Below are 25,607 nucleotides of genomic sequence, written 5' to 3'. Positions count from 1 at the left end.
TCGCAGTCCATGGGGTTGCAGAGTTGGACACGACTGAGTGAGTGAACTGAACTTCTTTGTCCGTTCATCTGTCAGTGGAACGTGCTGGTGCTCGCTTGTCTTGACTGTTGTAAAGGAGCTATAGTGCGCGATGGGGTGCCTGTGTCTTTTAGAAGCCTGGTTTGTGGTGCACATTCTCTGAAGAGTGGTAGTGCCAGATCACGGGCACCTATGGCTTTACCTTTTAAAGGCACCTTTACACTGTTCTCCATAGTGGATGTTACCATTTACATTTCACCAACACCATAGAGGTTCTCTGTTTGTAACCACCTTGTAACTTTCACTGTCTGGAGACTTCTTGTTCATGGTTATTTGATCTGGTTCCAAGGGATGCCTCCTTGTTCTGATTTCCGTGTCTAATAGTTCACCAGCTCTGATTATCCTGGGAGGCAGACACAGCCTTAGAGCAAGTCCTGCTCTGGGGTTGCAAATTGAAGAGGAGCCTGGAGGCTACAGTCCATAGGGCTGCAAAGAGTAGCACATGACTGAAGCGACTGGGCGGGCAGGCAGGTGCCAGAACTACCCAGCAGCTTGTGTCGTTACCTCTTTTTTGTATTAAATAAGAATTTTTAATTGCTGTGAGATTGAAATACATGTTTGGTGTTTTGTAGGTGACCGAATTTTTCATGTTACGCAGATGGGATGATTATATTCTTTTACATGTTTGAATCAGATTATATTGTGAATATATTGCAGTTCTTTTTTATCCATTCATTTGTTGATGGAAATTTTTTTGGCTTCCATGTCTTGGTTATAGTAAAAGGTTCTACACAGTATGTTTGGGTGCCTGAGTCTTTTCGAAGTCTGGTATGATGTGCACAGACTCTTAAGAGTGGGACTGACAGTTCATTTGACAGCTGTAGTTTCACTGCTCAAGGCAATTTTATATTGTTCTTTCTCGGGGCTGTTACCGTTGAGATTGCAGCCTCACCATAGGAGGGTCCCTTTTTCTCAACTCCATTGTAGCTGTTATTGTCTTAGACTTCTTGATCGTGGCCATTTTGATCAGTGCGAGGGGAGGTCTCCTGGCTGTTCAGAGTTGCATGTCTCTAAATCACCGTATTTCTCTTGTTTGTGCGTGCTTTACTCTTTGTTAAACATTGTGACTTGTATGTCCCTGTGAAATTGTCTTCTTGAAAGTGTGCCCCGTGTTCACTGTTTCTCTTGCTTACTCCTGGAAATTTTGTAGGGCAGGTGCAACATACAGCCCACCAGTGCCTGAGTTTGCTGTTTTGGGAAATTCGCCACAAGGCAGCAGCAGTTCTTCATTGCCAGGTCTGGTTACTCTAGCAGACAGAAAGCCTTAGAGCAAGTCCTGCGTTTGCGTTGCACACACCGTGCAGTGTGCCAGAAGAAGCACCCAACAGCTTGTGTCCTCACCTCTTTTTTGTATCACATTAATTTTTATTTTTTTATTAGTGTTGGATTGAAATACATGTGTGTGTTGTAAGTGTACCAGATTTTCTGTGTGACACAGATACAAGTATCTACATACGTTCAGATTCTTTTTTCCAATTTTGTTATTACTGAGTGTTGATTAGACCTCCCTTGGTAGAATCTCTCCTGATTATCTGTTTTGTAGAAATAGATTGTATTTGTTCATCCCAAGCTCCTAATTTATCCCCTCCCCACTTCTTTCTGCTGTGGTAACCATAAGTTTGATTTTCAAGTCTGCGAGTCCATTTTTGTTTTCCCAGTCCGCTCATGGCTGTGTATGTGTAAATTGCAGCTCTAAGTGATATCATATGATATTTGTCTTTCTGAGTCTTGCTTACTTCACTCAGTAGGATTGTCTCTAGTTTTAGGTAGGTTCTGGAGGCTGATATGATTTTTCATGCCTGAATCAGAGTGCGTTGTGAATATGCTGCAGTTCTTCTTTATCCATTCATTTGTCCATGAAAAATTTGTCTTCCGTGTTTTCTTCATTACTGTAAAAGGTGTTAAGAGTGCAAAGTTGATTGCCTGTGTCTTTTCAAAGTCTGTTTTTTTGTGCAAATACTCTTAAGACTGGAACTAACAGATCGTTCGGCAGCTGCAGTTTTACTGCTCAAGACACTCATACTCCTCTCTCGGGTGGCTGTTGCCATTGACAGTTCAGTCACACCATAGGAGAGTCCCCTTTTCTTAACCCCATTGTAGCTGTTATGTCTGTAAACTTCTTGGCCATGGCCATTTGGCCCTTATGAGGGGATACCTCTTGCAGTGCCGAGTTGCATGTCTCTAAATCACCCTAGTTCTCATGTTTGTGAGTGCTTTGTTCTTTTTTAAACCCTATGAGTTGCACTTCCTTGTTGAAATTGTCTTCTTGAAAGTGTGCCCCATATTTAATTGTTTTCATTCAAAACTGCTTGACTTTTTGCACAGCTGGTACCATGCAGCCCACCAGTGCTAGTGAATATTCTGATCCTCCGGGAGATAGTTTTCAGGCCGCTTTTGCTAGGTTGGCCACAAGGCGGCAGCATTTCTCCATTCCCAGTTCTGGTTACCAGGGCTCGCATACAGAGCCTTACAGCAAGTCCTTCTTTGGGGTTGCAAATTACAGCGCAGTGCGCCAGAAGAAGCACCCAACACCTTATGTCATTACCTCTTTTATGTTTTAATTGATTTTTATTTTTTATTGAAGTAAGATAGAAAAACAGATTGTGTGTTTTGTAGGTGTACAGAATTTTTTGTTTACTCACATACATATATGTTCAGATTCTTTTCCCAGTTAGGTTATTACAGAGCATTAATTAGACCTCCCTTGGTAGATATTGCTCCTTATTGACTGTTCTGTAGAAATAGATTGTATTGTTCATCCCAAACTCCCAATTTATCCCTTCCCTGCCTTTTCCCCTTGTTACGACCGGAAGGTGATAGTCAAGTCTCTCACTCTGTTTTCTGAGTTAGTCCATGGATGTGCACATGTAAGCCGCCGCTGTAAGCGATATCCTCCGATTTCTGTCCTTCTGATTCTTGCTTACTTCCCTCACTAGGATTGTATCTAGTGTCAGGTAGGTTCTGGAAATTGGCATGATTATTCTATTTCATGCCTGAATCAGATGCATTGTGAAATGTTGCAGTTCTTTATACATTCATTTGTCGATGGACATTTTCTTTGGCTTCCATGTGTTGTTTATTGCAGTAGGTGCTACTGTGCATGTTTGTCTTTTTGAATTCTAGTTTGCTGTGCACATATGACTAAGCATGGGACTACGGGGTCATTTGGCAGCTGTGGTTTTACTTATCGTGGCTGTTACTATTGACATTCAGCCACACTGTAGGAAGGTCCCCTCTTCTTAGCTCCATTGTAGCAGTTACTGTCTGTAGACTCTTGATCATGGCCATTTTGACTGTTTTGAGGCGATCAGTTCAGTTCAGTTGCTCAGTCGTGTCTAACTCTGTGACCCCATGGACTGCAGCACACCAGACTTCCCTGTCTATCACCAGCTCCCGGAGTTTACTCAAATTCATGTCTGTGGAGTCAGTGATGCCATCTCATCCTCTGTTGTCCCCTTCTCCTCCTGCCCCCAATCCCTCCCAGCATCAGGGTCTTTTCAGATGAGTCAGTTCTTCACATCAGGTCGCCAAAGTATAGGAGTTTCAGCTTCAGCATCAGTCCTTCCAATGAATATTCAGGACTGATTTCCTTGAAGATGGACTGGTTGGGTCTCCTTGCTGTCCAAGGGACTCTCAAGAATCTTCTCTAGCACCACAGTTCAAAAGCACCTTGTTGCAGTTCTGAGTTGCTTGTCTCTAAATCACCATATTTCACGTTTGTGGGTGCTTTATTTTTTAAACACGGTGAGTTGCACTTCTCTGTTGAAATTGTCTTTGTGATAGTGTGCCCATGTTTCATTGTTTTCACTTAATTACTCCTGGAAATTTTGGAGGTCAGGTGCCATGTTCAGCATACCTGTGTTTGTTCCTCTAGGCGATAGTTTTCAGGTTGCTGTTGTGGTAAGTGGCCACAAGGTGGCAGCATTTCTTCATTCCCAACTCTGCTGCTGCTGCTGCTGCTGCTGCTAAGTTTCTTCAGTCGGGTCCAACTCTGTGTGACCCATAGACGGCAGCCCACCAAGTTCCCCCGTCCCTGGGAGTCTCCAGGCAAGAACACTGGAGTGGGTTGCCATTTCCTTCTCCAATGCATGAAAGTGAAAAGTGAAAGTGAAGTCGCTCAGTTGTGTCTAACTCTTAGCAACCCCATGGACTACAGCCCACCAGGCTCCTCTGTCTAAGGGATTTTTCAGGCAAGAGTACTGGAGTGGGGTGCCATTGCCTTCTCGGTTCCCAACTCTGGTTACCCACAAAAGAGCCTTAGAGCAGTTCTTCTTTGGCTTTGCAAATTACAGTACAGTGTGCCAGAAGAAGCACTCAGCAGCTTGTGTTTCACCTTTGTTTGTTTTGAATTGTTATTTTTCATTACATTATTCAGTCTTACTCATGATTGACATACATATTGTGTGTGTATAGGTGTACATAATTTTTGGTGTTACACATAGGCATGTATCTATGTATGTTCAGATTCTTTTCCAGTTAGGTTGTTACAGAGTTTCGATTAGACCTCCCTTGGTAGATATGGCTTCTTAATTGATTATCTGTTTTGGAGATAGTAGATTGGGTTTGTCCATCCCAAGCTCTTAGTTTATCCCTTCCCTACTCTTACCTTTTGACAACCGTACATTTGATATCCAGGTCTCTTATTTCATTTGTTTTCCCAGTTCATGGGTGTGCATGTAAATTGCACGTGTAAGTAATATCATATAATTTTTACCTTTCTGTTTCTTTTTACTTCCCTTGGGATTATCTCTAATTTCAGGTAGGTTCCAGAAATTGGCGTGATGACGTCTGTTTCATGCGTTAATCAGATTGCATTGTGAACATGTTGCAGTTCTTGTTTATCTGTTAGATGGGCGATGGAAAATTTGTTTGGCTTCCATGTCTTGGTTCTTGTAAAAGGTGCTATAGAGGACTTTTGCGTGCCTTTGTGTTTTGAATTCTGGCTTGCTGTGCACATACTCTTAAGAGTGGGAGTACGGGATCATTTGGCAGCTGTGGTTTGACTGTTTATGATACTTGTATACTGTTCTCTCTAGGGGCTGTTACCATTGACATTTCAGCAGAACCGTAAGAGGGTCCCCTTTTCTAAACCCCACTGTAGCAGTTACTGTCTGTAGACTTGTGGATCATGGCCATTTTGACCAGTGGGAGTAGTTACGTCTTTGTAGTTCTCAGTTGCATGTCTCTAAATAACCGTATTCACATGTTTGTGAGTGCTTTATTCCCTTTTAAACTGTGTGAGTTGTACTTTCTTTTAAAATTGTCTTCTTCAAAGGGTGTCCTGTGTTTCATTGTTTTCACTCACTGACTCTGGGAAATCATGAAGGGCAGTACTGTATGCAGCCCGCCAGTGCTTGTGAATATTCTGTTCTCCTGCCAAGTCGCTTCAGTCGTGTCCGACTCTGTGACTCTATGGACTATAGCCAGCCAGGCTTCTCTGTCCATGGAATTCTCCAGGCAAGAATGCTGGAGTGGGTTGCCATGCCCTTCTCCAGGGGACCTTTCTGGCCCAGGGACTGAACCTGTGTCTTTTACATCTCCTGCGCTGGCAGGCAGCTTCTTTACCACTAGCACCACCTGGGCAGGCTCCTCCGTCCATGGGATTCTCCAGGCACGAATACTGGAGTGGGTTGTCATTTCCTTTGCCAGGGGACCTTCCCAACCCAGGGATCAAACCCATGTCTCCTGAGTTGGCAGGCAGGTTCTTTACCACTGAGCCACCAGGGAAACCCCTTCTTTTCCCCTGGGTAGTATTTTTCAGGTTGCTGTTGTGAAAAGTGGCCTTAGGGTGACAGCATTTGTTCATTCCCAGCTGGCAAGCTGCCAGAGCCTTAGAGCATGTCCTGCTCTGGGGCTGGAAATTACAGTGTAGTGTGCCAGAAGCAGCAGCCCGCGGCTCGTGTTGTTACCTCTTTGGTGTGTTAAAGTAACTAGTATTTTTTATTGGAGTATGATTGTGTGTGTTTAGGTGTACAGAATTGCATGTGTTCAGCTGTACAAAATTTTAATGTTACCCATATACATATATATATCTACGTATGTTCAGATTCTTTTCCCGATTAGGTTATTACAGAGTGTTAATTAAACCTCCATTCATAAATACTGCTCCTGGTTGTTATCTGTTTTGTGGAAGTAGATTGTATTTATTCTACTGAAGCTCCTAACTTATCCCTTCCCCACTACTTTATCCTGTGGTAACGGAAAGTTTGATTTTCATGTCTGTGAGTCTGTTTCCCAGTTGGTTCAAGGCTGTGCATGTGTAAATAGCACCAGTAAGTGATCGCTTAGGATTTTTGCCTTTCTGATTCTTCATTACATTGGTTAGTAGCGTTATCCCTAGCTCCAGGTAGGTTCTGGAAATTGGCGTGGTTGCATTCTTTTTCACCCTGAGTCAGGTTGCATTGTGAACATGTTGCAGTTCTTCTTTATCCATTCGTTTGCCGATGGATAATTGCTTTCCTTTCCTTGTCTTGGTTATTATAAAAGGTGGTGTAGGGCATGTTGGGTGCCCATGTCCTTTGAATTCTGGTTTGCTGTGTACCTGCTCTTAAGAGTGGGAGTACTGGGTCATTTGGCAGCTAAAGGCACTTTTATACTGAGCTCTCTAGTGGCTGTTACCGTTGACATTTCATCCACACCGGAGGAGGGTCCCCTTTTCATAACCCTGTTGTAGCACTTACTGTCTGTAGACTTCTTGATCATGGCCATTTGACTGGTGCGAGTGGATACCTCCTTGCAGTTCTGAGTTGCTTGTCTCTAAATCACCCTGTTTCACACGTTTTTGGGTGCTTTATTCTTTTTTCAACATTATGAGTTGTACTTCCCTGTTGAAATTGTCTTCTTGAAAGTGTGTACTCTGTTTAATTGTTTTCGCTTAACTTGCTGCTGGATATTTTGGAGGGCAGTTACCATAGAATCACACCAGTGCACGCGAATATTCTGTTACCCCGGGGAAGAGTCTTAGATTGTTGTTGCGAGAAGTGGCCACACGGCGGCAGCATTTCTTCATTCCCAGCTGTAGTTACCTGAAAAAGGATGGAGCCTTACAGCGAGTCCTGCCTTGGGGTTTCAAATTTACAGTGCAGTGTGCCAGAAGCAGCACCCAGCAGCTTGCTGGGATGTATTAAATTCATTTAATTTTTTTTGGAGTAAGATTGAAATACATGTATATGTGTAGGTGTATAGAATTTTTGTGTTATAGATATGCATGTGTCTACATATGTTTGGACTCTTTTTGCCATTAGTCTGAGTGTTGACTCGACCTCCCTTTGTGGATGTCGTTCCTTATTAATCATGTGTTTTGTGGGTAATAAATTGTATCTATCTCAAGCTCCTAATTTATCCCTTCCCCCCTTCTTTCTCCTGTGGTAACCATAATTTTGATTTTCAAGTCTCTGATTCTGTTTATGTTTTACCCACAGTTCATGGGTGTGCATGTGTAAAGGGCACCTACAAATGGTGTCCTGTGATTTTTGCCTTTCTTATTCTTGCTTACTTCACTTAATAGGATTATCTCTGGTTTCAGGTATGTTCTGGAAACTGACATGATTGCATTCTTTTTCATCTGTGCATCAGATTGCATTTTAAAGATGTTGCATTTCTTTATCCATTCGTCAATAGGAAATGTTTTGGTCCAAGTCTCGATTATTGTGAACGGTGCTGCCCTGCACATTGGGTGCTCTTTCTTTTCGAAGTCTCGTTTGCTGTGCACTTGCTCTTCAGAGTGGGGCTACCGGATCATTTGCCAGCTGTGGTTTTAGGGTTGAAGGCACCTTTATACTGCTCTCTCGAGTGGCTGTTACCACTGACATTCTGCTGCACCACGGGAGGGTGCCCTTTTTTTAACCCCGTTGTAGCAGTTATTGTCTGTTGGATTCTTGGATACGGCCGTTTTGACCGTTGCGTGGGGATACCCTGTGGCGGTTCCGAGTTGCATGTCTCTAAATCACCGTATTTTGCTTGTTTGCGGGTGCTCTGTTCTGCTTTTAACACTGAGTTTTCTTCCCTTTGATATTGTCGTCTTGATAGTGTGCTCCATGTTTGTTTTCACTCACTCCCGGGAATTTTGGAGGTCAGGTGCCTTTTACAGTCCAACAGTGGCTGTTCTCCGAGGCAATAGTTTTTAGGTTGCTGTTGTGGGGAATGGCCACAAGGTGGCAGCATTCCTTCATTCCCCGCTCTGGTTACCCCGCAAGCCAACAGAGCGTTAGAACCATCCTGCTTTGGTGTTGTGGATCACAGTGCACTATGCCAGAAAAAGCACACAGCAGCTTACTTTGTTCCCTTTTTTTGGTTTTAAATTATTGTTTCATCGAGTAAGATTGAAATACATGTGTATGTTGTAGGTGTACAGAATTTTTCACGTTACGCATATACATAGGTCTACACATGTTCAGATTCTTTTCCCAGTTAGGTTGCTACAGAGTTTTGATTAAACCTCCCTCGGTAGATATCGTTTCTTATCTCTTTCACAGGTAATAGATTGTATTTGTTCATCCCAAGCTCCTAATTCATACCTTCCCTGCTTCTTTCCCCGGTGATAACCATAAGTTTGATATTCAAGTCTGTTACTCTGCCTGTGTTTACTCAGATAGTTCATGGTTGTGCGTGAGTTAATTGCACCTGTAAGTGATATCGTGCAATTTTTGCCTTTCTGATTCTTGCTTAGTTCACTTAGTAGTACTAACTCTAGTTTCAGATAGGTTCCAGAAATCGGCATGGTGACATTCTTTCACGTGCGTGAATCAGATTGCGTTGTGAACATGTTGCTGTTCTTCTATATCCATTCGTTAGTCGATGGAAAAGTTTTTCAATTCTTGTCTTGGTTATTATAAAAGGTGCTATAGTGCACTTTTGCTTGCCAAAGTTTGTCAAATTCTGGCTTGCTGTGCCATTCTCTTAAGGATGGGACTACTGGATTATTTGGCAGATGTGGTTTTTACTGGTTAAGGAAGTGTTTTTACTGTTCTCTATGGTGGCTGTTACTATTGACATTTCAGCCGCAACATGGGAGGGCTCTCTTTTCTAAAACCCTCTGGTAGGAGTTACTGTTTGTAGACTTCTTGATCATGGCCGTTTTGATTAGTGAGAGTGGCTACTTCATCATTCTCAGTTGCCAGTCTATAAATAACCATTTCTCACATGTTTCCTGGTACTTTATTCTTTTTTTTAAAACCGTGAGTTGTGCTTCCCTGTTGAAATTGTCTTCTTCAAAGTGTGCCCTGTGTTTCTTCATTTTCACTTACTTTCTCCTGGAAATTTTGGAGTGCAGGTACCATGTATAGCCCACCAGTGCTTCTGAATACACTTCCCCTCAGCAATGTTTTTGAGGTTGCTGTTGTGGGAAGTGGCCACAAGGAGGCAGCATTTGTTAATTCCCAGCTCTGGTGGCAGGGCAAGGTGACGGAGCCTTAGAGCAAGCGCTGCTTTGGGGCTGGAAATTAGAGTGCAGTGTGCCAGAAGAAGCAACCAGCAGCTTGTATTGTTACCTCTTTTGTGTATTAAAGTAACTTATCTTTTATCAGAGTACGTTTGGAATACAAGTTGTGTGTGTTTAGGTGTATGAACTTTTTTGTGTTACACCTATACATATATCTTCATATGTTCAGATTCTTTTCCCAGTTAGGTTATTAAAGAGTGTTGATTAGACCTCCTTTGGTAGATGTCCCTTTAGTGATTCATATCTGTTTTGTAGAAACAGATTATCTTTTTTCATTCCAAGCTCCTTATTTATCCCTTCCCTGCTTCTCTCTCCTGTGGTAACCAAAAGTTTGATTTTCAAGTCTCTGACTCCATTTATGTTTTCCCAGCTAGTTCAAGGTTGTGCATGTGTAAATCGCACTTACATGTGATATCATATGACTTTGACTTAGTAGCATTATCTCTAAGTAGGTTCCGGAAATTGTCATGACGACATTCTTTGTCATGCCTGGGTTAGATTGCGTTGTGGACATGTTGTGTTCTTCTAGGTCCATCCGTGTGTCGGTGGAAAGTTGTGTCACTCCTGCGTCTTGGTTATTGTAAAAGGTGCTGCTCTGCACATCCAGGTGCCCTGTCTGAATTCCAGTTTTCTGTTCATGTATGCTCAAGCATGGACTACCAGATCACCTGGCAGCTGTGGTTTTACCGCTGAAGCTAATATATACTGTTCTCTGTGGTTGCTGTTACTGTTGACATCCAACCGCACCGTAGGAGGATCTCCTTTCCTTAACCCCATTGAGCAGTTATTGTCCATAGACGTCCTGAGCGTGGCCGTTTTTACCGTTTTAAGGGGATACCTTGTTGTACTTCTGAGTCGCGTGTCTCTAAATCACCATATTTCACTTATTTGTGGGTGGTTTATTCTTTTTAAACACTGTGAGCTGTAGTTCCCTTTTGAAATTGTCTTCTTGACAGCATGCCCCATGGTTAATTCACTTAGCCCTGGAAATTTTGGAGGGCAGATAGCATTTCCAGTCCCCAGTGCGTGTGAATAGTATGTTTCCCTTGGCAGTGTTTCAGCTTACTGTTGTGGGAAGAGGCCACAAGGTGGCAGCATTTCTTCACGCCCAGCTCTGGTACCCTCAAAAGCGGACACAGCCTTAGAGCAGTCCAGCTTTGGTGTTGCAAATTACAGTGCAGTGTGCTAGAAGCACCAAACAGCTTGTGTTATTTACGTTTGTATTAAATTCATTTTTATTTTTTACTGGAGTAAGATTGAAATACACATAGTGTGTTTTATATGTGTAGAGATTTTCATGTCAGACATATCCATATGTTTACATGTGTTCAGATTCTTTTCCCAGTTAGGTTGTTACAGAGTTTTGATTAGACCTCCCTTGGTGTAGGTATCATTTCTTATTTATTATCTGGTCTGTAGATAATAGATTGTTCATTCCAGCTCCTGATTTATTCCTTCCCTGCTTTTTTCCCTTGTGGTAACCATATGTTTGATTATCAAGTCTCTGACTCCATTTATGTTTTCCAGATAGTTCATGGGTGTGCATGTATAAGCTGCGCCTGGAAGTGATATGTGATTTTTGCCTTTCTGTTTCTTTTTCCTTTATTTAGTACGATTATCTCTTATTTTCAGGTGAGTTCCACAAATGGGCATGGTTACATTCTTTTTCATCCTGAATCAGATTGCATTGGGAACATGTTTCAGTTCTTCTTTATCCGTTCGTTTCTCAGTGGAGTATTTCTGGCTTCCAAATCTTGGTTTTTGCAAACAGTTCTATAGTGTACTTTTGGGTGCCCATGTCTTTCATATTCTGGCTTGCTGTGCACATACTCTTAAGAGTGGCATTACCGTATCATTTGGCAGCTGTGGTTTGAGTGTTTAAGGGAATTTTATACTGCTCTCTCTAGTGGCTGTTACTACTGACATTTCAGATGCACCATAGGAGGGTACCTTTTTCTTAAATCCCAACTGTAACAGTTATTCTTTGTAGACTTCTTGATCATGTCCATTTTGAAAAGTGCGAGTGGATAACCTTTCAGTTCTTGGTTGCATGTCTATAAACCACCATATTGCACATGTTTGTGGTGCTTTATTCTTTTTCAAAAACTGTGAGTTGCACTTCCCTGTTGAAACTTTCTTCTTCAACCTGTGCCCCCTGTTTCATTGTTTTCACTTGCTTCTGGAAATTTTGGAGGGCAGGTACCATATACAGCCCACCAGTGCTTCTGAATACTCTTCCCCTCAGCAGTATTTTTCAGGTTGCTGTTGTGGGAAGTGGCCACAAGGAGGCAGCATTTGTTAATTCCCAGCTCTGGCGGCAGGGCAAGGTGACGGAGCCTTAGAGCAAGTGCTGCTTTGGGGCTGGAAATTAGAGTGCAGTGTGCCAGAAGAAGCAACCAGCATGTATTGTTACCTCTTTTGTGTATTAAAGTAACTCTTTTTTTTTTTTTTTTTAACTGTAGTACATTGGAATACAAATTTTTTGTGTTTCAGTTCAGTTCAGTTGCTCAGTCGTGTCCGACTCTTTGCGACCCCATGAATTGCAGCACGCCAGGGCTCCCTGTCCATCACCAACTCCCGGAGTTCACTCAGACTCACGTCCATCGAGTCCGTGATGCCATCCAGCCATCTCATCGTCTGTCATCCCCTTCTTCTCCTGCCCCCAATCCCTCCCAGCATCGGAGTCTTTTCCAATGAGTCAGCTCTTCGCATGAGGTGGCCAATGTACTGGAGTTTCAGCTTTACCATCATTCCTTCCAAAGAAATCCCAGGGCTGATCTCCTTGCAGGCCAGGGGTCTCTCAAGAGTCTTCTCCAACACCACAGTTCAAAAGCATCAATTCTTTGGCGCTCAGCCTTCTTCACAGTCCAACTCTCACATCCATACATGACCACAGGAGAAACCATAGCCTTGACTAGACGGACCTTAGTCAGCAAAGTAATGTCTCTGCTTTTGAATATGCTGTCTAGGTTGGTCATAACTTTTCTTCCAAGGAGTAAGCGTCTTTTAATTTCATGGCTGCAGTCACCATCTGCAGGGATATTGGAGCCCCCCAAAATAAAGTCTGACACTGTTTCCACTGTTTCCCCATCTCTTTCCCATGAATTGATGAGACCAGATGCCACGATCTTCGTTTTCTGAATGTTGAGCTTTAAGCCAACTTTTTCACTCTGCTGTTTTACTTTCATCAAGAGGCTTTTTAGTTCCTCTTCACTTTCTGCCATAAGGGTGGTGTCATCTGCATATCTGAGGTGATTGATATTTCTCCCGGCAATCTTGATTCCAGCTTGTGTTTCTTCCCGTCCAGTGTTTCTCATGATGTACTCTGCTTATAAGTTAAATAAACAGGGTGACAATATACAGCCTTGACATACTCCTTTTCCTATTTGGAACCAGTCTGTTGTTCCATGTCTAGTTCTAACTGTTGCTTCCTGACCTGCATACAGATTTCTCAAGAGGCAGGTCAGGTGGTCTGGTGGTCCCATCTCTTTTAGAATTTTCCACAGTTTATTGTGATCCACACAGTCAAAGGCTTTGGCATAGTCAATAAAGCAGAAATAGATGTTTTTCTGGAACTCTCTTGCTTTTTCCATGATCCAGCGGATGTTGGCAATTTGATCTCTGGTTCCTCTGCCTTTTCTAAAACCAGCTTGAACACCAGGCATAACTCATTGCAGTTCTGAGTTGCATGTGTCTAAATCACCATATTTTGCCTGTTTGTGTGTGATTTATTCCTTTTTAAACAGTGAGTTGTATTTCCCTGTTAAAATTGAATTAAAATTCTTGAAAGTGTGCCTGTGTGTAATTGTTTTCATTTACTTACTCCTGGAAATTTTGGAGGGAAGGTACCATATACAGCCCACCAGTGCTGGTTAATATTCTGTTCCCCCAAGCAGTAGTTTTCAGGTTGCTGTTGCGGATGTGACCACAAGGCGGCAGCATTTCTTAATTCCCAGCCTTGGTTCCTCCTACAAATGGATGGAGTCTTACAGCAGGACCTGCTTTGGGGTTGCCAATTACAGTACAGTTGCTAGGATAAGCACTCAACAGCTTGTATCGTTACCTCTTTTTTGTATTAATTTTTATTTTTTATTGGAGTAAGATTTAAATGTTTTGTGTGTTGTATGTGAACAGAATTTTTCATGTTATACATATTCATATGTCTTCGTATGTTCAGGTTCTTTTCCCAATTAGGTTTTTACATTGTTGATTAGACCTTCTATGGTAGCTATTACTCCTTATTATCTGTTTTTTAGAAATAGATTTTGTCCACCCCAAGTTCCTACCCCGCTGATTTTCCAGTCTCTGGCTCCTTTGTGTTTTCCCAGTTAGTGCATAGGTGTGTATGTGTGAATTGCACTTGTAATTGATGTCTTACGATTTTTCCCTTTCTGAAATCTTGCTGAACTTCCCTTAGTAGGATTATTTCTAGTTTCAGGTAGGTTCCAGGAATTGACATCATCACATTCTTTTTCATGCCTGAATCAGACTGCGTTGTGAACATTCGCATTTCTTCTTTATCCATTTGTCACTGGAAAATTTTTTTGGCTTCTGTGTGTTGGTGTTTGTGAAGGTGCTAAAGAGCACTTTCGAGTTCCCGTGGTTTTTTGAATTTTGGTTTGCTCTGCCCTGACTTCCATGAGTGGGACTACCAGATCACTGTGAGCTGTGGTTTTACTGGTCAAGCACTCTTATACTGTTGTCTCTATTCTCGCTAGTGGCTTCTACCATTGACATTTCAGCAGCAACATAGGAAGATCTCCTTTTAACCTCATTGTAGCAGTTACTGTGTGTGAAGAAAGCTGAGTGCTGAAGAATTGATGCTTTTGAACTGTGGTTTTGGAGAAGACTCTTGAGAGTCCCTTGGACTGCAAGGAGATCAAACCAATCAATCCTGAAGGAAATCAGTCCTGACTATTCATTGGAGGGACTGATGGTGAAGCTGAAGCTCCAATACTTTGGCCACCTGATGCAAAGAACTGACTCATCCTGATGCTGAGAAAGACTGAAGGCAGGAGGGGAAGGGGAAGTCAGGATGAGATGGTTGGATGGCATCACTGACTCAATGGACATGACTTTGAGCATGCTCCGGGAGTTGGTGATGGACAGGGAAGCCTGGCATGCTACAGTCCTTGAGGTCACAGAGAGTCGGCCACGAATGAGCAACTGAACTGACGTATATATGCAACGGGAAAAGATGCTTCTTGATTATGGCCAGTTTGAACAGTGCAAAGATATATCTGGTTTTAGTTTTGAGTCTCATGTCTTTAATAAAAATGTATCACAGTCTGTATGTTTGTGGGTGCTTTTTTTTTTTTTTTTAAACACTTTGAGTTGTGTTTCCCTGTTGAAATTGACTTCTTGAAAGTGTTCCCTGGGTTTAATTGTTTTCACTTGCTTAACTCCTGGAAATTACAGGGCATGTACCATATACATAAAACCTGCCAGTACTTGTGAATAGTCTTTCTGTTCCTTCAGGCAATAGTTTTCAGGTTGCTGTTGTGGGAACTGGCCACAAGGCAGAAGCATTTCTTCTTTCTCAGCTCTAGTTACCCTGGCAAACTGCCAGAGCCTTAGAGCAAGTCCTGGTTTGGGTTTTTAAATTACAATGCAGTGTGCCAGAAGTATCACCCAGAAACTTATGCCTTGTTACCTCCTTTTTGTATTATTATTATTATTTTTTGAGTAACATCGAAACACATGTTTTGTGTACTTTAGGTGTATAGCATCTTTTCCCGTTGCATATATACGTCAGTTCAGTTGCTCATTCGTGGCCGACTCTCTGTGACCTCAAGGACTGTAGCATGCCAGGCTTCCCTGTCCATCACCAACTCCTGGAGCATGCTCAAAGTCATGTCCATTGAGTCAGTGATGCCATCCAACCATCTCATCCTCTTACTTCCCCTTCCCCTCCTGCCTTCAGTCTTTCTCAGCATCAGGATGAGTCAGTTCTTTGTATCAGGTGGCCAAAGTATTGGAGCTTCAGCTTCACCATCAGTCCCTCCAATGAATACTCAGGACTGATTTCCTTTCCTTCAGGATTGATTGGTTTGATCTCCTTTCAGTCCAAGGGACTCTCAAGAGTCTTCTCCAGCACCACAGTTCAAAAGCGTCAATTCTTCAGCACTCAGCTTTCTTTATAGTCCAACTCTCGCATCCATACTTGACTACTGGAAAAACCATAGCTTTAACTATACTGACCTTTGTCAGCAAGGTAATGTCTCTGCTTTTTAATATGCTGTCTAGGTTGGTCATAGCTTTTGTTCCAAGGACCAAGTGTCTTTTCATTTCATGGCTGCAGTCACCATCTGCAGTGATTTTGGAACCCAAGAAAATAAAGTCTGTCACTGTTTCCATTGTTTCCCCATCTATTTGTCACGAAGTGATGGTACCAGATGCCATGGTCCTTGTTTTTTGAATGTTGAGTTTTAAGCCAGCGTTTTTACTCTCCTCTTTCACTTTCATCAAGATGCTCTTTAGTGCTTCTTCACTTTCTGCCATAAGGTTGGCGTTATCTGCATATCTGAGGTTATTGCTATTTCTCCCAGTAATCTTGATTCCAGCTTGTACTTCATCCAGCCTGGCATTTCACATGATGTACTCTGCATATAAGTTAAATAAGCAGGGTGACAATATACAGCCTTGATGTACTCCTTTCCCATTTTGGAACCAGTCTGTTGTTCCATGTCTGGTTCTAACTGTTGCTTCTTGACCTGCATCCAGATTTCTCAGGAGGCAGGTAAGGTGGTCTGGTATTCTCATCTCTTAAAGAATATTTCCATATATATGTATACTTGTTCGGATTCTTTTCCCAGATAGGTTAATACAGAGTAAGTATTGAGTAGACCTCCCTTGGTTGATAGTTTTTTTTTAATCCTGTGCTTTGTAGGCAGTGATTTGTATTTGTTCATCCCATCCTCCTGATTTATCCCTAGAAGCATCACTATGAACAAAGCTAGAGGTGATGGAATTCCAGTTGAGCTATTTCAAATCCTAAAAGATGATGCTGTGAAAGTGCTGTACTCAACATGCCAGCAAATTTGGAAAACTCAGCAGTGGCCACAGGACTGGAAAAGGTCAGTTTTCATTCCAGTCCCAAAAAAAGGCAATGCCAAAGAATGCTCAAACTACCGCACAATTGGACTCATCTCACACACTAGTCAAGTAATGCTCAAAATTCTCCAAGCCAGGCTTCAGCAATACGTGAACTGTGAACTTCCAGATGTTCAAGCTGGTTTTAGAAAAGGAACCAGAGGAACCAGAGATCAGATTGCCAACATCCGTTGGATCTTTGAAAAAGCAGAGAGTTCCAGAAAAACATCTACTTCTGCTTTATTGACTGTGCCAAAGCCTTTGACTGTGTGGATCACAACAAACTCTGGAAAATTCTAAAAGAGATGGGACCACCAGATCATCTGACCTGACTTCTGAGAAATCTGTATGCAGGTCAGGAAGCAACAGTTAGAACTGGACATGGGACAACAGACTGGTTCCAAATAGGAAAAGGAGTACTTCAAGGCTGTATGTTGTCACCCTGCTTATTTAACTTTTATGCAGAGTACATCATGTGAAATGCTGGGCTATATGAAGCACAAGCTGGAATCAGGATTGCTGGGAGAAATAGCAATAACTTCAGATATGCAGATGACACCAACCTTACGGCAGAAAGTGAAGAAGAACTAAAGAGCCTCTTGAAGAAAGTGAAAGAGGAGAGTGAAAAAGTTGGCTTAAAACTCAACATTCAGAAAACGAAGATCATGGCATCTGGTCCCATCACTTCATGGCAGATAGACAGGGAAAGTCAAAACACTGACAGACTTTATTTTTTGGGGCTCTGAAATCATTGCAGCCATGAAATTAAAAGACGCTTACTCCCTGGAGGCAAGGTTATGACCAACCTAGACAGCATATAAAAAAGCAGAGACATTATTTTGCCAACAAAGGTCTATCTAGTCAAGATTATGGTTTTTCCAGTTGTCATGTATGGATGTGAGAGTTGGACTATAAAGAAAGCTGAGCGCCGAAGAATTGATGCTTTTGAACTGTGGTTTTGGAGAAGACTCTTGAGAGTCCCTTGGACTGCAAGGAGATCCAACCAGTCCCTCCTAAAGGAACTCAGTCCTGAATATCCATTGGAAGGACTGGTGTTGAAGCTGAAACTCCAATACTTTGGCCACCTGATGCGAAAAACTGACTCATTGAAAAGACCCTGATGCTGGGAAAGATTGAAGGCAGGAGAGGAAGGGGAAGACAGGTTTAATGCCATCACCGACTCAATGGACATGACTTTGAGCAAGCTCCAGGAGTTGGTGATGGACAGGGAAGCCTGGTGTGCTGCAGTCCATGAGGTTGCAAAGAGTCAGACACAACTGAAGTGGATGGAACTGAGGCTAGTTTTCAAGTTGCTGTTGCCTGAAGCAGCCACAGGTGGGCAGCATTTCTTCATCCTCAGCCCTGTTTTCCCCGGGAAGCAGACATTGAACCTTAGAGCAAGTCCTGCTTTTGGGTTGTAGAGTGGAATGCTCCAGAAGAAGCACCCAAAAACTTGCCTTTGGCTAGCTCTCTTTTGTATTAAATATTTTTTTATTGGAGTAACATGTAAATACATGTTGTGGGTGATGAACATGTACAGAATCTTTCTGTTATACATATACATAGATCTTTGTATGCTCAGATTCTTTTCCCATATCAGTTACTGAAGAGTGTTAATTAGGTCGTCGTTTGTAGAATATCACTTGTTGTTAATTATGTTTTATGGGTAATAGATTATATTTGTTCATTCCAAGTTCCTAATTTATCCCTTCCCCGCTTCCTATTGTTACCATAAATTTGGTTCTAAAGTGTCTGAATCTGTTTTCCCAATTAGTTCATTGGGGTATGCAGATTACACCTGCAAGTGATATAAAATTTTACCTTTCTGATTCTGACTTCATTTAGTAGAGTTATCTCTGTTTCACATAGGTTCTGACAGTTGGCATGATTACATTCTTTGCTGCCTGATCAAATTGCATTGTGCTCAGGTTCCACTTCCTGCCTGTTCATCAGCTCACGAACATTTGCTGCTTCTGCGTCTTTGCTGTTGTAAAAGGTGCTGCAGCGCACATTGGGTGCCTGTGTCTTTTCAAAGTCTGCTTCACTGCCATATCTCTTTTAAGAGTGGGACTGCTGGGTCGTATAGTAGGTGTGTGTTTTTCTTAACGTTTTAAAGGCACTTCTGTACTCCTTTTCATAGTAGGTGTACCAGTTTACTTTGCTACTAACTGTGGAAGTGTGCCTTTAGCTTTTATTGTTTGTAGAAATTTTGATGATGGGTTTTCTGAGTGGTTTGAGATGATGTCTCATTTTTAATTCTGAGTTGAATTTTTCTAATTAGAAAACAGTTTTGAGCATGTTTTCATGTGCCTCTTAGTTGTGTGTTTTCTTTTCTAGAAAATTTTTTTTTAGGTTGTCTGACCATTTTTGATTAGTTTAACGTACATTTTGGATGTGCATTTTTAGGCCATTAATACTTTTTCTGAGGAATATATCACCAAATTGAATTTTAAAAGCTGTGGATATTCTACCTTAGTTTTAAAAATTTCCTCATAAAGTGCTAAGGTCAGAGCCTCACAAAGCCAGATTGATGTGTTTGTTGCCTTTATGAGTTTAGGATCATCTTACACATGACATTGTTAGTTTAAAATGTGAAGATTGTATTTCATTAAGCACTAGTATTAATTAGCATTTAATGTCATTATTTCATTTAATACTATTATTACCTATATTTCATTAAATACTATTATTAATATAAAAACATAAAACACATAGCAGAATTCTTTGTTCTTAATTGTACCTTTTTATTTAAGAGACTGGTTTGACTGTGTTACAGTATGATGTGTGATATAGTATGTACATAAAAAATAATTACTTCCTCTCATCAGGACAGGGCTAAGCATTCAAAACAGCCCTCAAAGTTGTGAAGGAGGTTTCTGAAGAATATTTTGTTTGCCTTAGGCCTTGCTTCCTGTCTTAGCCATTTTTACTTTTTGTGAATTCTAGGAACAGAAGTGATCCTTTTAATGTTTGCATCTAGAATATAAGATCACATTTTTTTTAAAAAACGGAAACCATGGTTGCTATTTGAAGTTTAGTCAATTCAGTTTAAAGCAGAGGAGCCTGTCCTCCCGGAAGTAGAATGAGGCAGTGGTTAAGTAGTTCTCATTTTTTTTGGAAGACCTCAGATACGTTTTTTATATGTATTAACTCAGTGAATCCTCATAACTACTTGTTGAGGTAGATGTTTATTATCCTTAGTTTATAGATGAGGAAACATAACAAGAGTTGGAGTAACTTGCCCAGGGTAATAAATGATGGAATAACTGACTTTAATTTCCCTGTGTTGATTCCCTGGGGGTAATCTTTGTATGCTTTCCTTGTTTCCCTGACAGTATTAGAATAAATATTGGAAACTTTGATTTTTACTGGTGGTCAGCTTAGAACAATGTTGCTCTGAGGACCTATACACATTTTGTTACATGTCATGCTTTTGTAAGTTTTCAGAAGAGCTTTTGTTGTGAGAAGATTAAGACTTAAAATACCTATAGAATTATACCTCTCTAAAAATGAAATTTTTTAAAGTGTATTTGAAGTTACTCCTGAGCAGCAATTAAAGTATTGTTAAGTGTGAGCCTGTATGTATTCTGTTTTTATTTGTTTGACTCTAAGATTATTGTTAAGAAGTTACTTCTTGGATAGTATGTGAAAATGAACTAGTTAAAAATGAAGTAAAAATTTAAAAAAATAAAATAAAATTTGATTTCTCAAGTTCCTCCAGAGGAGGGTGCTTGGTGTTTACAGTAAAAATTTGGTTTCTTTTTCTTTGATTGCAGATTGGGAGTCCTCCTCTTGACCCTACTGAGCATTTTCTTCCTGAAGAAGAGAAACTTCCTGAACAGGAGAGATCAAAAAGGTGAGCAGGTCTGGAAATCAGCCCTTACAGGTATTTCCCCATAGTGTGTTTGAAATGATTGCTCAATATTTTCCCTTTCAAGGCAGAGGTTACAGAATGTGGATTCTGACATGGATTAAAACCTTCATTTGCTACTTCTTAGATGCATTACCCCATTTATATCTGGGGCTCAGTTTCCTTATCTGTCAGATACAGTAGTCATATGAACTGGAGGGTCAAGATAAAAAGTTCCTTATAAATTTGATAGATTTGAAAGTTCGTTATAAATTATACACTGTTACAGAAATATTTTTTCCTTTATAGATTTGAGAAGGTTTACACTCATAATCTGTATTACCTGGCTCAAGTCTACCAGCATATGGAAATGTTTGAGAAGGCTGCCCATTATTGCCACAGTACCCTAAAACGCCAGCTTGAGCACAACGCCTACCATCCTATGGAGTGGGCTATTAATGCTGCTACTTTGTCACAATTTTACATCAATAAGGTAAGCTTCTCAGAGTAGTTACCTACCAGTGTTACCAATAGTGTGTATAAAAATAGAGCCGAAAGAAAGTATGTTGAAAATGTCATCTTTTAAAAACAGATAGCTTGTAGTTTATGATGTAAACTAAATAGAAAAATGCAGTCCAGTTTGCCAGTGTACTAAAGTTTGTAGCTTTTTGTTGCAGTAATCCTTTTGAATCTTAAAGTAATTTTATCACGTCCTACATGTTTCCTAAGAGTAATTCTTTTTTGATACCGGCAGGCTATCTCTGTTTTAGTGAAGTGTTACCTTAAATTGCAGATTTTATCTTGTAGATTTAACTTTATCTTTATGCATTGGTAATCTGGCAAATGTGAGAATTTGTCTGAGGAAGTTGACTGTTAAATGTGGGCTTTGATAGAAGCATGTAATGCTCTCAGTTATTCTTTAGAATTAACTCCTTTGTGAAACTTGTTCTGTGTTGGGAATGTCTTGCCTAGTTCCAGAGTTCTAGGTGGTTATATTTTTTCCTAGAGTATTACACAAGGACAAATTTGAGCTTCTTCACTGCTTTCAGAATTATCCTGAATTATGAAGATATCTTTTTGTTTTTTTATGTAGATATATTCTTAATTGACCTTTTAAGTTTTTTAGCCCTTAAAAGAATTTTTAATGCTAAAACACTTTAAAGCCTCCTTTTTCAGCCAGATTTTATATTAATTCTCAATATCTCAGTAATAGAAATAACTTTTATTTGTATTTTGAATTCACATGCCTCTGAAACTTTGGTAATTCTTTGCTTATCAGAGTTCTTTCTTAGATCTCTCTTTATCTGCTGCTGTGTCCTTACTGGGCCTATATCCTTTCTAAGTGTCTTGTTAGTGCTGGTTCTATAAATGCGCCCTGTGTTTAAAGTATTGTCCCACAGAATTTCATTCAGAAAAGCTATTAGCAGGAGAGAAAGGGCTGTGGTGACTACAGCATCGCTTCTAGGACTTTGGTCTAAGATCAAGCGTGTAAGTAACGCTACTGCATATATCAGAGCATTCAGTTAAATCTAAATCTCATTAATTCATTTCATTGTGATCATCAAAACTTACCTGGGGCTTCTGCTTGTGGCACCTTTCTTAATAGTTCCCAGAAGCACCTTATTTTGTTTAGCAACTTTAAAATTATTCGCTGTAATTGTACTAGATATCCAGATTTTAAAGTTGTTAAGCATTGCTTATGTAGAGCATGCAGTAAATTTCACGAGGACCTCCCCCACCCTGTGCTTTTATATTTGTTCTTTTTTTACCAAAGTGTTTTGTAAGTTTTGTTCCAACTAAGTTATAATGTGAAGAGAGATTTGAGCCATCTTTAAAAAAATACAGTCGTCATTTATATCACTGTCATTTCGTCTGGTTCCATGAGGTTTTACTGCGTAGTGAGTCCCTACCTTGCAGGTGCTAAAGTCCCACATTTACCAGCCACGTAGAGGACAGCATGCACACTCACTGTTAGTTCCAGCAGTGGTTACTTTCAGATAACCAGTCTGGACAGTGCTGAAGTGATAATGAAGAAGTTATAGAGCAACAATTAAAACTTCTTTATGTAAACTGTAACTTTCTTTTGGGTTTTGAGGTTTAACACCAATATTTTGATCTGTAGATACTGCTGGGCTAGTACTACACGTGGTACCCAGCTGTGCTCAAGATGGCTTCTGAACTTACCATAATTCAGATACATTGAGTGCTGAGATTTTAAAGTCATAGTCAACTGTTAAAAGCCACCTTAGCAAAATCAGTGTTACTAATATGAAATAGACATTTAACAAGGGTGGCTTGGTTCCATCTAAAATTTGACTTCTAACTTGGTACTTCTGCTGAGTATTCCTGTGACTTACATGGCACATGTGAAGTAAGTAACAAGGAGATCTTCTCCAAGGGTTTGAGAAGCTTACCATGCCCAGGTTTGAATTGTGAAGTCTTCAACTGTGTTGGTAAAGCAGTTCCATAGAGTTCGTCTGTGGAAATCTGTTGACTTGGAAAGATTTCAGAAGACAGGAATCTCTTATCAGTATTTATCCTGCTTGCCTTTGAATGATTGGATTTAAAGGGGATCTCTAAACCTGAGAAAGATGAAATCTTCCAGTCAGAATATAAATGGTCTACACATTGATCATACAGGGAATTCGGCTGTTCAAACTGAAGCTTAGAGGATGTGGAGGTGGGGTAGGACGCTAGGATGATATCCGTTCTTTTCTGCTGATTGATTCCTGGAGGGGCTAGTTTCCAATCAGCAAGCATTTCTCCAGGCAGTTTGGATTATTAAGAGTTTGAGGGTATTGTTATTTTAATCTTTAAGATAGTTTTTTAACCAAATAATATTCAGACATGTCTTACATACTTTCTTGTTTAGTTACCATACAGGGTCTCCTTAGTAGTGTTTTTTACCTGCATTTGTAGCTGTTCCCATATTAAGAGACTATGCAAGTATCTATTGCAAATAAGGTTTTGTGATAATTGAATTTATTCTTATTTCTGCAACAGCAATGCTTTATGGAGGCCAGACACTGTTTATCAGCTGCTAATGTCATTTTTGGTCAAATTGGAAAGATCCGAACCACAGAAGACAGTAAGTTTATGTGTACATGTTTGATTATATAAATTAAAAAAAAATCTTTTTATTTTGAAATCCTGTTAATTTAGAAAATTCAAGAACAGAACGAAGAATTACCATAGGCCCATCTAAATTCACCAAGTTTTTGCCTCATTTGCAGATATGTTTAGGCTCCAATTATCCCCTAATACTTCAGTGAGTTTTTCCTAAAAATATTTTCTTACATAATCATAGAACAGGAAATGTAACATTGATACAGTTCTTTTACTTATAATTTATATTTAGCAGCTGTCTCCATAATGTCCTTTGTAGCAGTTTCTCTATAGTACTAGTTTCTCTCAGTTCAGTTCAGTCGCTCAGTCGTGTCCAACTCTTTGCGACCCCATGAATCGCAGCACACCAGGCCTCCCTGTCCATCACCAACTCCCGGAGTTCACTCAAACTCAAGTCCATCGAGTCGGTGATGCCACCCAGCCATCTCATCCTCTGTCGTCCCCTTTTCCTCCTGCCCTCAATCCCTCCCAGAATCAGAGTCTTTTCCAATGAGTCAACTCTTTGCATGAAGTGGCCAAAGTACAAAGTTTCAACTAGTTTCTCTAGTACTTTAAAAAAGTTTTATTGACGTAGAGTTGATTTATAGTGTTGTTAGTTTCTGCTGTACATCAAAGTGAATCAGCTTTGCATATGCATATATCCAGTCTTTAGATTCTTTTCCCAGGGGCTACCCTGGGGGCTCAGATGGTAAAGATTCTTTTCCCATATAGGTCATTACAGAATATTGAGAAGAGTTCCTGTAGTATACAGTAGGTCCTTCTTAGCTATCTGTTTTATATATAGTAACGTGTATATGTCAGTCCCAGGCTCCCAGTTTATCCCTCCCCTCCCTGCTTTCCTCCCGGGTATTCATAAGATTGTTTTCTACATTTGGGACTTCATTTCTATTGTATAAATAGGTTCATTTGTACCGTTTTTAAGATTTCATATATAAGTGATATCATATGATACTTGTCTTTCTCTGACTTAACTTCACTCATATCTCTAAGTCCATCCATGTTGCTGCAGATGGCATTATTTCTTTCCTTTTTTTTAACGTCTGAGCAGTAATCCATTGTATATATGTACCAGGTCTTTATCCATTCTTCTGTTTATGGACATTCAGGTTGCTTCCATTTCCTGGGTATTGTAAATAGTGCTGCAGTGAATATTGGGGTGCGAATATCATTTTGAATTATGGTTCTCTTTGGATATATGTCCAGGAGTGGGATTGCAGGATCATAGGGTAGGTCCATTTTCAGTTTTTTAGGGAACCTGCATACTGTTGTCGCATTTCTCTAGTTGTCTTTAATCTGGACCAGTTCCTCAGCTTTTCTTTCATCAGGCATTTTTGAAAAAATTTAGACCTCTTATTTCATAGATTTTTTACCATTTGGTGTTTGTTTCCTTACAGTAAGATTCAGATTATACATTTTTGGTTGGAATACTATGTATGTGATAGGTCCAAATATCTAGTTTAATTATAGTGTTTCACTTAGTTTTATAAATCACAGCACAGTCAGCATGTGTATTTTAGCCAGTCAGAACCAAAACAAGCTATCACTTCACATCTGTTAATTGGCCATTATCAAGAAGACAAGAAATAACAAGTGTTGGTGAAGGTGTAGAAAAGGGACCCATGTGCACTATGGTGGTATTGTAAATTGGTGTAACCACTATGACAAACTGTATAGAAGCTCTTCAAGAAATTAAAAATAGAACTATATATGATCCAGCAATTCTTGGGTGCAGTTGCCCCTTGGTGTCCACCGGAGATTGGTTTCAGGACCACCCCCCCACGCCCCCCTAGATAACAAACACCTATGGATGCTCCAGTCATAATGCGTATAACCCGCACACATCCTCTCTTGTATACATTAAATCATCTTTAGAGTATTTACACAATACCGAGTACAGTGTGAATGCTGCATAAGTAATGGACAACATGTGGCAAATTCAAATTTTGCTTTTGGAATTTTCTAGAATTATTTTTAAAATTTTATTCTATATTGGAGTACAGTTGATTACCAGTGTTATGTTTC

At 40.4% G+C, this 25,607-nt stretch overlaps 1 protein-coding gene across 1 annotated transcript in view; it reads left to right on the top strand.

Moving 5' to 3' along the window:
- Nucleotides 1-25,607, top strand: part of KIF1BP (KIF1 binding protein) — a 57,484-nt gene that overhangs the window by 19,729 nt on the left and 12,148 nt on the right. Inside the window, 3 exon segments of the mRNA XM_005699127.2 lie at nucleotides 20,386-20,465; nucleotides 20,769-20,952; nucleotides 23,463-23,547. Of these exon segments, the coding sequence (XP_005699184.2) occupies nucleotides 20,386-20,465; nucleotides 20,769-20,952; nucleotides 23,463-23,547 (349 nt within the window).

This window comes from Capra hircus, chromosome 28, assembly GCF_001704415.2.
Source record: "Capra hircus breed San Clemente chromosome 28, ASM170441v1, whole genome shotgun sequence".
NCBI classification, from domain to species: Eukaryota; Metazoa; Chordata; class Mammalia; order Artiodactyla; family Bovidae; genus Capra; species Capra hircus.
The sequence above is the reverse complement of the archived record's forward strand: the minus strand, read 5'-3'. Positions and strand labels throughout refer to the sequence as shown.